We start from the raw sequence: 15,010 nt of genomic DNA on the forward strand, positions 1-15,010 counted from the left end.
AACAATATTAGATTTCATTTGATTCTATCATAATTTTGTTGTCTTGACGTGTATAAGCTTTTTAATAATTATCACATGATAATACATGTCGTGTATGTACAAATTGTGAATCAAAAATTACATAGATGCCAAAAGTTCTGATCATGATATACCAATTAAAACGTGAAAATGAAATATATATTATTTCAAATAAAATATTAGGTGTGAGATACGATTGTACAACATGTTTGGACCTAATAACATCAAAATTAATTTCATTACACATTGACACACTGTACTAACCAGCTTCAACTTCATAGGGAATATGTCAAGTAATGTTACATAAAAACTTCACGTTACTCGTCACTCTCATGTATACTTTAAACAATAAAATTATTTTAAAATGTTTGTATTGATTGACATGAGATACACGTGCATTGCATGTATCGATAATCTAGTCAATCCAATAAATACAGAAAACATTATTGTGCTAATTTATTTTCTTACAAATCAATTTAAATTCCTTTTTCTCTTTGAGGCATTTTAATTTCAAATGACTTCTTCAAAACCATTACTATCGTCTCATTCCTTGATAAATAATGGACAAACTGATAAATGGAAAGCACCAATACAACAAGCACAAATTGAAGACATGTTTTATATTTGACAATAATGAAATTTTTATAGAAAATTAGTGAGAATTTTACATTGCTTTTTTCTTTTAAATATGAATAAATTATTACAAGAGATACAATCATGTAGCAAGTAAAAACTTTTGTCGCATAAAATACAAGATTCTCAGAAGTTCATTAATTTTTACTAATGATAGTGTATGGATCAATTTGTGTATGTCTTAACTATCTAACGAATACATGTTTTTTCCCACCGATACAGGTACATCAACACACCAAAATTCCAGAACTTTATCATTATGAGAAAGACCCTTGTTCAAGTATAAAAGTAATTTATCTAGAAAAGAAACATGACTGATTTTGGGTAATGGGGTCAAATTATTTAAATTTCAATGTGAAATTCAAAGATGTATTTTAATGCACTTGAAGTACAATTATAAGCTATAACTTATGATTTTTATAAACAAAATAAAGTTAATCTAATATTTAAAAAATCATAAATACTGTCTTATAAAACGTAATAATTTTATAATTATTATAAAATAATAAAAGAAGAAGAGTATTGCAGAGCAAAGTACAAAGTGACTTCTTATTGCTTTGAGTTGAATTATAATGGAATAGAACCATCTATTTACAGGGAGAGGATGACTTAGCCACCAAGTAATGAACCCTAGAATCTCTCTAAATATAGACATTCACCATAAATAAAATTCTATTTATAACACTCCCCCTTGAATGTCTATTCAACAGATAATGTGCCTCGTTAAAACATTAACTAAATAAAACCCAGTGGGAAAAATTTCTAGAGAAGGAAAAAGAGTACGCATATCTAATAATACGCCTTTTGGTTGCCTCGTTAAAAACCTTGCAAGGAAAACCCAATGGGACAAAACCTTGAAAGGGAAAAAGAGTACAACGCGCATTAACTCCCCCTGATAAGAGCATCAATTCACATCTTTAAGCCTTCACATTCCAATCTTGTGCACTAGCTTCTTGAAGGTTGACGTCAACAGAGATTTGGTGAATAAAATAGCCATATTAAGTCCAATGAATATGTTGCACCTTGAAAATCGTCGCTATCACATTATCATGCTTATAGCATATGTGCGTAAATAGTACTTAGGATATGGTACTTCAGGACCAAGAATTGTATATGCTTTAAGCGATTTAAATCATTTAAGAATTGTCATATAAGGATAGTCATATAATAGACTTTAATTAGATGCATATCAAATTTTCATGTCATGCTAGACAGATAAGATATCGAAAACTGATTGCACATATCATTCACTTTATACTTTCAAGTGTTTGAACTACAGGTCCAAAACTATATGTTTTTCATATGGAATCAATTCTACTTGAATTGTGTCTCTTCCATTTGGACAATACTTTTGTGTCTATATTCGATAGACTTAAGATCCTCATCTATACTTAGCGTTATGATAGATGTCGTCGACAAACATTTTATATCGGTTCCAATATTTTTTCATAAAGACATAACATAGAGATCTCTTTATTCATATATTCAGGTACCTGAATCTTTCATGAGATTTTATGAAGTGTTATGTCATGTGATCTTCTAGATCACTTGCCTCATTTATTATGATCATTTGATCATCTTCTTTATCAAGAAGTTTAGTTGAAACCGATTTGTCTATAGGGTTTAAGCGTACTATAGATTTTGTCCTTCTAGGACTTAATATGAGCATTTGCAATGGGAATATAGTTACTTTCTTTTGGCCAGCAAATGCGTCTAGCATACTTTGCAATATATTGCTGATGAATTATCTTTTTATGAACTTCAAGTTCATATTATCGTATTTGAGGATCTAGACATACAAATGATAATTCATTCTACGTAACATTTTCTCAACTGTTTATCATGTCTCCCCCTCGTGTTAGAAAAACTAACTTGCTTTCTCAACTTTGAAAGTTCATTTTTGTGTGTCATGGTGTTAATCAAAATATACACCGCACATCAATAATAATAAGATAGAATTATTTAGTTCCTGACCATGAACCACTTGTGAGGGGATAATGTAATATACTTTCGTATATAACCTATACCAAACATATATAGATAACTTTATTCTCATAAGCAATTGTTTAGCTATTAAGTGGAGACACTCAATAAATCATTTTGCTAAACCAACTGTGATGTAAACCAACTTATCAAGATGAACTATCTTGAATAAAAAAAAATTGGAATATGCTCTAAATTAAATTATTGAGCAGTTACCTCGCAAACACCAGGTTGCAGGTTAATAATAATCGCACATGTAACCATCTCATAGATGCATCTTGCGTAGTATACATGGCAGGTGAATGTACCCGTATTCACCTTTGATATTTTCAGCATTCATGGGATTCAATCCCAATTTTAGTCGGTATATTAACTAATGAGAACAGTCAACATAAGAGAATTCATAAAGGACTTTCTAGTTCTTTAATATTTATCCATGTGAATTCTCTATTATTTTTGCACATCATACTTAAATTGATATGGTTAAACCAATTGTGCCAACTGAATAAATTATCAATATTGATAAACTTCAGGTTTACACCATGACGTGTGCAATTATCAATAAACTCCAAGTTTATTATGATATGAGTTTTTATATCAATAAACATCCACTTTAGTGTGGTATTCTTTTATTTGTGTAGTACAAACTGGAGAATAAAGCGGGTAATTTTTTATATACATATTACCCCGCTACAAATTGTAGTAATAGAAGATATCAAATCTTTCCTTTATTTATAGTCTCAATATAACCAACTGCTTTCGCATATAATTTGGAAACTGAATAAGCTTCTTTGATACTTACTACAACATAATACCTTATTGGTAATCAATTGTGTTTCTCCAAAATAGTATAATTGGCTCTTGCCGAGTTCCCAATTAATTTTGTAGTACCACATATTCATCAACATCCATATGGTGAATATCTCTTTTAAGAAGGAAGTTATACCATTATGGTTATGGTCAAAATTATATGCAAGATCTGTTTCTTGCATTACCGTTGTCTTTAAATAATCATATTGCCAAAATATTTTGGCGTATAATAAGTACGTTACCAATGACCATTTATGCCATAATAATGACATTATTTTCTTATTTCCTCTCAAAGCTCCTTCTAGAGGTAAGTGTGGTATATACCACTAGCACACTCATATCCTTCCAAGAATGAATATGTATTCATAAATCATATGTTGTCACATTCACATCATGAATGAACCATAATCATCTATATGTGCTTTACAAAATCTCATGTCAAATCGATGACAAATATTACTTTCACATAGTGAAGAATTATTTTGAGAATCCTTATTGTTCTCATTGTCACAATAATGACGATTATAATTTCGTCTATTGTCACGTCCACATTCATTGATACATTCATAGTAATAATTTTGTCTTCTTTCAAACTTATTACATACTGTTATCACATTCTCTTAAGGGAATGAGAATGGAACAAATTCAATGGGATGAGTTTTTAATTCTTTGCCCACAATCATATATGAATTTGATTATGGCAAGGCATAGAAATTTTACCACTTTGGGTGGTTATAATTTATTTCAAACTCCATTAGAGTTACAATCACAATTAATCGTCTTTGCTTGTATTTAAAATCAAATTATAGAATGTCAAAAATTTGAAAGAGAAAAGTAAAATACTTACCTTAAATCCATAATTTAATCACGAAGGAATTTCATGGAACAATTGACAATCATTATGCTCAATCCCAAAATTTCTACTCAATTGATTAGAGTCTCGTGCTTATAACGTATTATAAAATAATAAAAGAAGAAGAAGAGTATTGCAGAGCAAAGTAGAGAGAGGGGGAATTCTTATTGCTTTGAGATGAATTACAATGGAATAAAACCATCTATTTATAAGGAGAGAGTGACTTAGCCACCAAGTAATGAACCCTAGAATATCTCTAAATATAGATATTCACCATAAATAAAATTCTATTTATAACAATAATACAACTCCACATTTTCTCAGAAAGAGTGCCTTTGCTACATTTACAAGTTTTGAAGGTGCTATCTCCACAAATAGAAACCGCGTGGGCTTTATCATCAAAACATTATCGTACTTATTTCATTAATACCAAATACCATAACTACCCTTCTTCCTGTCAGCATGCAGAATATATATAAAATGCTGTATATATTGCAATCAGAAAAACCCTAGATTTCTTCTCACCGCAACTTTTCTTCCAAAGGTCAGAACCCTAGCTAAATCAAAATGAAAATATAAAACCTCTGCTGTTTTTTTCTCTCTTACAATTCTGTTTTTATATATTCTGCTTAATTAGTAATTCAATATTTCAATTGGAGATGATTGGGTTAGTGTGTAATATTATCTGCTTAATTAGTAATTCTGTGCTTCTTTTACTATATTAGAATTGACATATAATTTTAGATATTATCAAAGTGATCTTTCGAAAAGGAGATTGTTCAGCTTCTGCAGTTTTCTTTTATTCTTTCTTGTTATATAAAGTTAGGCCAGGGAGTACTTGATGAAGAGGGATGCAATTTTTGTAGTGTTAAGCTATTTGACATAAAGGGCAGTTGAATATCTAATTTAGTGATTTTATTGGAGATGAAATTACTTAGTTTGTTAAGGTCAGGGTTGTTTTGATGAGTAGAGGTGTAATCTTCGGTATAAAACAGAAGAAATGGATAGAGATTTAAGTTTCCGTTTTTAATCAGTTTGACTCAAAAGGATAGTTCTCCATTTTGGTTATATTACTTAAAGAGCATTGCAGGAAGAAATAAAGTTAGTTTGATACATTTTCTACTCCATATGTTATAGTATTAGTTAAGTATGAGTGTTGGTGCATGTATAGTGTTAAAGTAGTGTGTATGACCAGACCCAGACACTTGATCATGTGCCTATCATAGTTGAATAATTGCTGCTTACAATTAGTAGCCTGTTTTTTTTTAATGTGCCTTGTGTATTTGTAGGGATGGCTCCGAAGCAGCCAAATACAGGCCTTTCTGTGGGCCTTAACAAAGGGCATGTTGTTACTAAGAAAGAGTTGGTGCCCCGCCCTTCTGATAGGAAAGGGGTAAGTCGTTCGTTTTCATACTTGATCTCTTTGTCTTTTAATGTTTTGGATGTTAGACATTCTGGATATCTAACTGATCAAAAAGAAAAAGCGATTCTCCAATATCTAAATCCATTTAGATGACTTCTAATAGTTTTGTTGCTCTTTGTCTCTTGTTTAGAAAATCAGCAAAAGAGTACATTTTGTTAGAGGCCTTATCAGGGAAGTAGCTGGTTTTGCACCTTATGAGAAGAGAATTACTGAACTTCTGAAAGTTGGAAAGGACAAACGTGCTCTTAAAGTAGCCAAGAGGAAGCTGGGCACTCACAAGAGAGCAAAGAAGAAACGTGAAGAGATGTCTAATGTTCTCCGTAAAATGAGGTAATTGACAGCATTTTCAACTCGGATATTATACTTTAGGATTCTCGATCATTGTTTTCCTTGATTCCCCTCTCCCTGCGTTCTCATACCCATTGTGTGTCTGACTAAGTGCTTATCTTTGTCTTTTATGATCCAGGGCTGCCGGAGGTGGTGAAAAGAAGAAATGAGTTGCATGTTAAGACCTCTTCATGAAATTTTAGGCACAGAAAACTGCTTAGCAAAGATTTATTTTAGTATCTTTTCTTAACTGAAAATTTTTGATTTATCATTTTTCTTTTTATTTGGATGTTGAAGCACTTAACCCTTAGCTTTTTGTAATTTGTTGTTTCAGAATGAAAATGGTTCGAAATTCTTAACGTTTATATTTTGCAACTCATTTGTACCATGTGAATTAAAATGTATACACATATTACTGATGTATAAGATATATAGGTACTCTAGACTCTAGAGATTCTCCAATAATAGCTGGTCAAGACAATGAGGAATATCTTCTTCCCGCTATGATGAAGTCCTAAAACTATGATTTGGGGGAATCCTGAATCTGATTCAGTGAAATTGCAAAGGATTTTCTGAGCGGTACTCAATAGTGTTGAAATGTTGAACCAGACCTTTTCGAAATGATAGATTCATTTTGAAACATTTGGTGGTTCAGCTTGGTACTATTCGAAGATTGTTTGCCATTCAGGTTAAAGTCTCTTTTTAATTAGGACTCAAATGCAATTGATATATAGGTAGTCTAGACTAGAGGTTTGCCAATAATGGCTGGTCAAGGCAGTGATGTTTATCTTCTTCCCGCTATGATGAAGTCCTAAAACTATGATTTGGGGGAATCCTGAATCTGATTCAGTGAAATTGCAAGGGATTTTCTGAGCGGTGCTTAATAGTGTTGAAATGTTGAACCTGTCCTTTTCTGAACGATAGATTCATGTTGAAACATTTGGTGGTTCAGCTTGATACTATTTGAAGATTGTTTGCCATTCAGCTTGAAGTCTCTTTTTAATTAGAACTCAAATGCAATTGATATATAGGTAGTCTAGACTCTAGAGATTTGCCAATAATGGCTGGTCAAGGCAATGGATATTTATCTTCTTCCCGCAATGATTAAGTCCTAAAACTATGATTTAGGGGAATCCTGAATCTGATTCAGTGAAATTGCAAAGGATTTTCTGAGTGGCACTGAATGGTTCTCAATATTTCCTCTAGTTTTGAAATGTTAAACCATGCCTTACACTTTTCTAAATGCCAGCTTCATGTTGAAATCTTTGGTTTTTCAGCCCGATATATACTTTGGAATGTTCTAAGATTTTTTGCCATTAGCTTGATAGTCTCTTTTTAATTAGGACTCTTGGAGATTAGCCAATAATGGCTGGTCACTGTATCTTCTTCCCGCAATGATGAAGTCTAAAACTATGATTCTGGGCAATCCAGAGTCTGATTCAATGAAATTGCAAAGGATTTTCTGAGCGGCTCTTAATGGTTCTCAATTTTGCTGTAGTTTTGACATGTTGACCCAGGCCTTATTCTTCTCTAAACGCCAGGTTCATGTTGAAATCTTTGATTTTTCAGCTTGATATTATTTGTAATGTTTGAAGATAGTTTGCCATTCAGCTTGATAGTCTCTTAAATTAGGACTCAAGTGCGACCTGGTCATTTCAAAATATTTATTTTCCTTTTAATATATTAGAAAAGCAGATTTGAGTAGTCAATAAATCCCCTCAATCCTTAAAACAGAGATAAGGAAGAATGTTTGGCCTAAATTATGCCTTATCTTTAAGGGCGAGTTTAACTTTATTTTCCAAATTTTATCCTGAGCACCACTTGCTTTATAAGTTCGTAAAACATGACACATATGGTCCAACTAATAGAGAACAGCACAAGCATTGTTTAATCTAACACTGAACTGATTGATTTACACGTAATTTTTTTTAAAAAAATAAACGATATCACAACTCTCTTTCACCTTCGAGTATGTCAATTTTTATCTTCCTTCAAGAACTTCTCTTTTCCAATTCACCTTTTCATCTGTGATGGTACCGTCTTGCATTAAGGAATTTCGGATGCTAGTAGATTGTGGGCGGATAATTTTGTGTGTGGTGGTGGTGGTGGGGGTGTAATATATTGCCTCACTAATTCTTACGGAAGGTGTGAAAGTTTATCTTGTAATCCTCATGAATTTGTCAATTTAGAAAAGTTGAAGAAATAAGATCAGGAGATAGTGTAGGATTTTACTTAATTGTTTCTCCAACTTCCATCTCAACCTGCAGCAGAATGCCTCCTTTAAGCAGCTTGGAGCCATCCATTTCATAATTGAAAAGGTCAGGAACATGCTATAGCTGGGATGCTAATGAGAAGTCAGAAGAGTAGCTCGAGATAATTCGGTTCCTCAGCTAAATTGCAGCAGATGGACCTTCTATTGCATAGAATTGTCTCTTTTACGGAGATTTGCATGAGCGAGATGAAAACAGGAATTTTTGGAGGGGTCCCAAAAGAAGTGAGAATCCACTGGTGGTGGTGGTTGTTGGGGGGGGGGGGTATACAAAGCTGGTTTTTCTTCTTGAAATTTCAATGCAAATGAAATGAGTTTAGGGTAGTTTTAACAGTTTTGTGGGTGTCTTCTGGTAATTGGATAATATATGCTCTTTTTTTGCAAACCTAGAAGACAAATGGTGCTTATATTCACATTTAAGGGGTAAAGTTAGGCGAACCCCAGAATAGCAGGGATATTTATGGCCGCAAACTCAAGAAGGAACGAAAAATTTCAATGGAGCTCCTTGAAAAGTCGCGAGGCGATTTATGCCTCTGCCACTAAAGCCATTTCAGAGTAAGCCGCTATTCTTCCATTAAAACACGACCTTTGTCAGTAGAAATTTGTCGTAGACAAGTGGAACGAAAAAATGACTTGAGCAATGAATAGTATGCAATTATTTTAGCAGCTCAACATAACCAAAATAACAGTGGAACCACCTTTTGTGGCAACCTCAGAACGACGAATTGCTATTATAACAAAAAAATTCTATAACTGTGGTTAGGGCTTACGGGGTAAAGACAAGGGATAGTAGAGGAGTATCAGTAGGCTTAAGCTCAGCTGACTATGGCCAGCACAGATCCCTAATTTCTCCCCAAACCCGAGCCACAAAATAATCTACCAAGTCATACTCTTCCACCAGATATAAACACCTACAAAATCCTCTTCCACTTGAGACTTCATAGCCTATATAATCCTTTCCATGCCACGCCTTTATCTTTCATAGAGGTAACAAAATAGTTAAACGAAAATAATTATTCACCTATATTATCCGTTAAAAAATGAGTTGGATAATAAACTTTAACTTTTTAATAACAGGTCGAATATGGATAAAAATCATATCATCCACCTAGAAAATGGATAACTAACGGGTTAACTTTTACATTTGTAAAGACTCAAAATTGGGAGTTCCTCAAGTTTGAGAGATTAAGAATTCTCCCAAAAGTGATCATATTCAAAAAGCCATGGATATATCCATATTATCCACCAGATAACCCACTTTTTTATCCGTATTAATTATGGGTCGAATCAGATAATTTATCCGTTTTTAAATTACCCATTTTGACCCGCCCGTTTGCCACCCCTAAATTCTTTCCCATTCACTGAAGCATCATCCACCCCTTTCCCTCACACTAAAAGCTCGACATTCATATTTGGCAGAAAATTTCAAATGAATTGAAAAAATAACCTAGTACTGAGCATCTGCAATTATTCTTGCCATCCAGGGAATGGAAGAAATAAAGATGCAAGCCGCACATTCCAGCTCCGTCTAGCACCACTTAAGTTCTCATTCAGTCACATCAAAATAGTAACACAGTTTTAATATTCAAAAGAAAAGGAGAAAAGAAAAATACTGTTAACTACATCCGTCTGAAATCTCCTATATCGCAAAGTTACAGGACTCTAGCAAACACCGACGAACATTGGGTGCATACAGCATGAAGATAGATCATCTGACCAGCTCAACATAATAGAAACCGCCTTAGCCCAGTGATACTTGTAACACCACCATTCACGCATGCAGGAGAAGATATGACTAGTTGACCTTTACAGTAAGCCCTACACTGCTCACAGAAAAACAATACAAATGAGTTATCATTCAAGATGGACCAGGAACAGAGCCAAGGAACGGGAGGGGAAAGAGAGAACAATTCTTCCAGAGAATTCATTGATAAAATGACTGGAGCATTCCTAGAAAACCGAGGTTTTTCCTAGTAATGCAAGAAAAATGATTCACACGCATTTTCTGTATATCTAGGCAGTAGTATCACACTTTCAATTCACAAAGTAACCATAAGTTTGTCGTGTACACATAACAAAGGAAAAAATGAGCCTCTGAAATGATATCCCACAAATTACTCAAAATCTTGGCCATGCTCGAAGATCATCAGTGCAATAGGAAATAGGAACCAGTAGCAACCTAAAAGATGAAGAAAGAAGAAAAATGATGGAAAGAACTCACATTAGTTCTACATTTCATATGGATTTCTCGGACATAAAAAAAATAGTTAAGGATTTCAGCTTCTCACGTAATTATACAAGTTACTAGCAAATGCAATCGGGACTAAGAAGCCCATTGGATGACATCTGGAAAAAAGTTTTTTGATGAATTTGATTGGAAGGAAAGTTTATGGAAGTTTCCTTCTCAAAAAAAGTTTAAGGAAGTTGATGTGTTCTGTAGTAGTAGTAGTCCTTTTATTACTGAGAATGCGAGTGGAAGAAGAGTTTGTTTATTTGGTGAAAAACAACTCCTTCACACTTCAACTTCAAAATAAATTTTCATCTTTCTACACAAGAAAAAAGGTTATAATTTTGAAACACACAAGCTTGTTTCCAAAAAATAACTTCACTTTTTGCAATAACAAAAAATAAAAAAAGTTTTACACAAACAAAACGAACCTAAATTATTTAATGCCAAAGGTCAGCTATGGTGCTTGTTCTGTGTTCAACAACTGGTTTCAAACAAGAACCAAGGGCATCCAAGAAAAGGCTAACCTGACAAGTATAACAAGTGTTCAACTACGTGTGCTATGACCTTAAAAGGTGGAAACTCCTGAAAAAGAATGTTTAGTCTAGTTGTCTTTCCAAAAGGGCACACACTACATCAAATATCACAAACTCATCAACATATATATGCCTACAATATGCACAACGCACATGATTTCATGTCTGACAAACCTGCTATCTAACATAAAACAGAAACCAAATCAAAGAAGAGATCCCGTTCAGTTGACATAGAACCAATCTTATTGCAGATCACCACACAATTGAACACAAGAGAAACCATATAAAACCTAACTGCAACAAGCAAATGATAAGAAGTATCTTTCCAAAAGATGTTAATTATTAGCGGTTGGATAGTAGTTCAGCATATGTCCTAGAATCACACATCCGAAAAAGAAAATGTCCTCAAATGACTTTATACAGGAATTAAAGTTTGAGTACTTCCTTCTCAATTCGATAACAAAGAAATTCTTAAAACCTTCAGAAGAATCATGGACATGAGAGCTAGTTAAACAGATCACGTAAATTATTCTTTTCTCATATGATATTGGTAATGAAAACTAAAAGAGCCTCTAATCAACTTTAGAGAAAAAGAGCCCTATCAAATAACACCTGATGCTAGAGCTAGAACTATGCGCTATAACCATAAAAGTAGTAACAAATATTAAGAGCACCTACCATCCAATTTTTTTCTCATACTCTAGCTCAACCTTGAGATAGCTGTGTTTAACATTCGAAGTTTAATAGCAAAATATACTCTAGAAACAAAATTTCTCATCAACGAATTACAAGAATTTGAGCTAAGATAAGTATTATAGAGCTAAACTTAAAGATTCATGCTAGACAGCAACATAGAGTATATCATACTAGCCATTTTTTCAGTAAGCCCAAGTTCCATCGCCTAAAAGAAATTAGGCGAGTTAGTAAATTCCTACTCCGACATCTGAGTCTGTAAACTTTGAACGTAAGATTAGATTTAAAGAACTACATTTGAAGTTTGAAGCTAGACAGCAGTAAACGAAACTCATACTTCTTGAGCATGTCAAATGTCGTAACAACTCCCTTCACTTCCATTTTTATATGATACTAAATTTTTACACTATTCCATTAATAACGTCACATCTACAGCTCGCGTAATTTCCTAGAACTCAGATTCATTAAGCTTTTTATATTTTAAACTTAGATGTAATTCTCTATAATTTCAACTATTACTTCAATTAAGAAAAAAGGTCAACTACCACTAACATCATAATAACTCAAATTAGCATACAAAATTAAAACATAATGAAACACATTTATGCATAATGAAGGAGTATAAAACACAGACATTTGAAGTCAGTTGGCAGTACTTACCGGTTATATTACTGCTGATTCTGCTGATTAGGTGGTGGAGGCATACCAGGACGAGGAGGCCCATAAACAGGAACCTGACCGCCAGGAGGCGGGGGTGGCATACCCGGGCGAGGCGGTTGACCAGGAGGACCACCAGGCATTCCTGGTCGAGGTGGAGCACCAGGTGGAGGTGGGCCCCTCATCATGGGAGGCGGAGGAACCATTGGCCGCTGACCAAACTGCGGCGGGAACTGTGGTGGGCCACCACCAGGCCTGAACTGTGGTGGAGGCGCCATAGGCGGTGGTGGACCCCCAGGTCTCTGCATCTGCATTTGCATTGGTGGGCCACCACCAGGCGGCCTCATCACCGGCGGCGGGTAATTCATTGGGGGAGCAGAGACATTCGGCATCGGAGGCCGGGAAATTTGAGGCTGCATCATACCAGGAGCAGGCCCACCAACACCACGAACAGGCCCAGCAAGTCCAGGCTGAGCATGAACTAAAGGCCCAGTAGGAACACCACGACCAGCAGCCCGACCGAGCCCCGGGCCGGGAACAGCAGAACCGGCAGCAGTAGACTTAACCCGGGATTCATCAGGAGGAGGTGGGCCCTCAACAGTCATTGAAATAACCTCTTCACCACGGAGAAGTACGAGACCAAGTGTACGCCGGTCTTCACGTTCTTCTTTGGATCCTTTTGTCGGAGGAAGTTTGCGGAACTCTTCACAGTCGCCAAGCACGAGGTTCATGTGTCGGTCGAAAGCCATGAATTTTCCGATCAATTGACGGCCGTCTTGGATTGTTACACGCATACGGTAATTGATGTATTGAAGCATTTTGGAACTCTTCGACATCGACATTTTGGCTGAATTTGAGCCAGAAACAAAAATGGGGTTCTGGGTGGATTTGAGATTAGACGACGGAGAAGGGGTGGCACGGAGGAGAGGCTCCGCTAAAAGGAAGTGCAGTTTTGAAGAGGTTTGAGAATTAGGGTTTTATGGGGGTAGTCATTGATATATGTTGAAAATGGTGGGGTTCTCTTGGTCTTATCATGTTTTTTTTTCCATGTCGGTCTTTTCAATTTTTTTCCTCGGTCTTTTCAAGTTAGCACATTCTAGTTTTGTTTCTTTTTTTTTTTTTTAAAAAAAAAAAATTATTAGATATGTCCATTTATAAGTAGTTCATTATAAAAATTGGTCAATCCATAAAATATTAATAATATTAGCCAATTAGCTATTTGTAACAAAAAAATGTCAAATTTTTTACTTTCTTTTAAGTGGGTGTTATTAGAATAGATTGGTTACATCTTTAAGATCTTGAATCTCGGTTTTGGGATGATTTGGTGAAGTTTTGAGATGGTTTGAATTGAAAATTCTAAGTAAAAACTGAACATGAAAAAATGATATGTATATCACACTATGTATCATTTGTGTATCACATATGTATCATATTTGTATCAATTGTGTATCACATGTATATCTGTGTGTGAGATACATGTGTGATACATGTTTGATACATGTGTTGCAGAAGAATTTTTTGAACTCGATTTAACTACAAATTTTGATACAAAACCAGTCCAAATCACCTCCAATCTTCCTCAAATTTTATATATTGACTTATCTATATGTTTTCAATGAATTTCATCACTTTATTTCCGTCTTGCATCTAATGTTGCTAATCACGCTTAAAATATGGAGAGAGATTTTTGCATGTGATTCTTTGAAAGAAAAAACCTTATTTATTTGATTTTTCAACTTTTATATGCGCTTGGCTAGTTTTGGTAAGTCTATAACTAATGGCTAGAGGTTGGTAAGTTGAGACTTATTTGAGACATTTGTGTAAGTTTTCTTTTTTTTTCTCGGAGAATTTCGGACATATGCTTTTGGTCCTTAATTATTACTTTCACAAGTCCATTTTAATTATTGTGATTATTAAAAATAATTGGCCTAAAATATTTATTACTTTAGACAATTAAAATATAATTATTTTTTTATTTTGTCTTTAGTATTAATTATTTTTTTATGTAAAAAATATTACATAATATAGAAAGTCTAAATATGACGAATAAATAAAGGTATAATAGTAAAATATTTGTTCTCATTAATAGTTTCTTAAGATACGTATAAAAGAGAAACACAAAAATAAAAATGGACAGATTTGGAATAGGAAATACACCAAATTTGGTCTTTGTGCTATCTGACAACATATTTAACTTTCAATAAATTTTGCACCTTTCATTTACAAACTTTTAAAAGTTGAAAAACTCTTTTGAATATAAAATCACGTGGTTACTCATTTTTTCTGTTTTAAATAAGTATTGTTGATACTTTCATTCTTATTTTACAAGAAAACTTATTAAATTTGTGAAAATTATGCTTACGAGGTTGAAATGTCTGGAGGCTTTGTTTGGCACTCGCATTTTAGCTTGATTCAATTAACGTCACAACTTGTCTAGTTTGCGGCTCGATTTTGGACAAAGTTTGGTTTGGTCAATGATCAACTAAAGCTCGATCTCAATCTTCAGGATTGGCTGGCTCGACTGTAGCCTGTAGGTGAAAATAGGTGAAGTGTTACTCTCTAACGTAGCTATTACAATGGT

General features: G+C 34.1%; 2 protein-coding genes across 3 annotated transcripts; one reads left to right on the plus strand and one right to left on the minus strand.

Moving 5' to 3' along the window:
• The first annotated feature begins 4,702 nt into the window (after positions 1 to 4,702).
• On the plus strand, positions 4,703 to 6,412 carry LOC107793821 (large ribosomal subunit protein eL36y-like). The gene is made up of 4 exons (XM_016616263.2): positions 4,703 to 4,841; positions 5,587 to 5,690; positions 5,851 to 6,050; positions 6,187 to 6,412. The coding sequence occupies exons 2-4, from the start codon at positions 5,589 to 5,591 to the stop codon at positions 6,215 to 6,217; spliced, it is 333 nt and encodes a 110-aa protein (XP_016471749.1). The 5' UTR covers positions 4,703 to 4,841; positions 5,587 to 5,588; the 3' UTR covers positions 6,218 to 6,412.
• A 3,315-nt stretch (positions 6,413 to 9,727) lies between these two features.
• Positions 9,728 to 13,418, minus strand: LOC107793822 (uncharacterized). 2 transcript variants are annotated; one of them, XM_075217874.1, is made up of 2 exons: positions 12,433 to 13,418; positions 9,728 to 10,139 (listed from the first exon to the last, which is right to left on the minus strand). In XM_075217874.1, the coding sequence occupies exon 1, from the start codon at positions 13,269 to 13,271 to the stop codon at positions 12,441 to 12,443; it is 831 nt and encodes a 276-aa protein (XP_075073975.1). In that variant the 5' UTR covers positions 13,272 to 13,418; the 3' UTR covers positions 9,728 to 10,139; positions 12,433 to 12,440. The 2 variants fall into 2 exon arrangements, with proteins under 2 accessions (XP_075073975.1, XP_075073976.1); XM_075217875.1 differs by having other exon boundaries at positions 9,921 to 10,495.
• Between the last annotated feature and the right edge of the window lie 1,592 nt (positions 13,419 to 15,010).

This window comes from Nicotiana tabacum, chromosome 7 (genome assembly GCF_000715075.1).
Source record: "Nicotiana tabacum cultivar K326 chromosome 7, ASM71507v2, whole genome shotgun sequence".
In the NCBI taxonomy this organism is placed as follows: Eukaryota; Viridiplantae; Streptophyta; class Magnoliopsida; order Solanales; family Solanaceae; genus Nicotiana; species Nicotiana tabacum.

Bases quoted from the DNA above. Each gene is read 5' to 3' on its own strand.
- LOC107793821 (XM_016616263.2), top strand. From the start codon at position 5,589: ATGGCTCCGAAGCAGCCAAATACAGGCCTTTCTGTGGGCCTTAACAAA. The intron at 5,691-5,850 runs GTAAGTCGTTCG...TCTCTTGTTTAG, and splicing joins GCCCTTCTGATAGGAAAGGG to AAAATCAGCAAAAGAGTACA. The intron at 6,051-6,186 runs GTAATTGACAGC...TTTATGATCCAG, and splicing joins AATGTTCTCCGTAAAATGAG to GGCTGCCGGAGGTGGTGAAA.
- LOC107793822 (XM_075217874.1), bottom strand. From the start codon at position 13,271: ATGTCGATGTCGAAGAGTTCCAAAATGCTTCAATACATCAATTACCGT.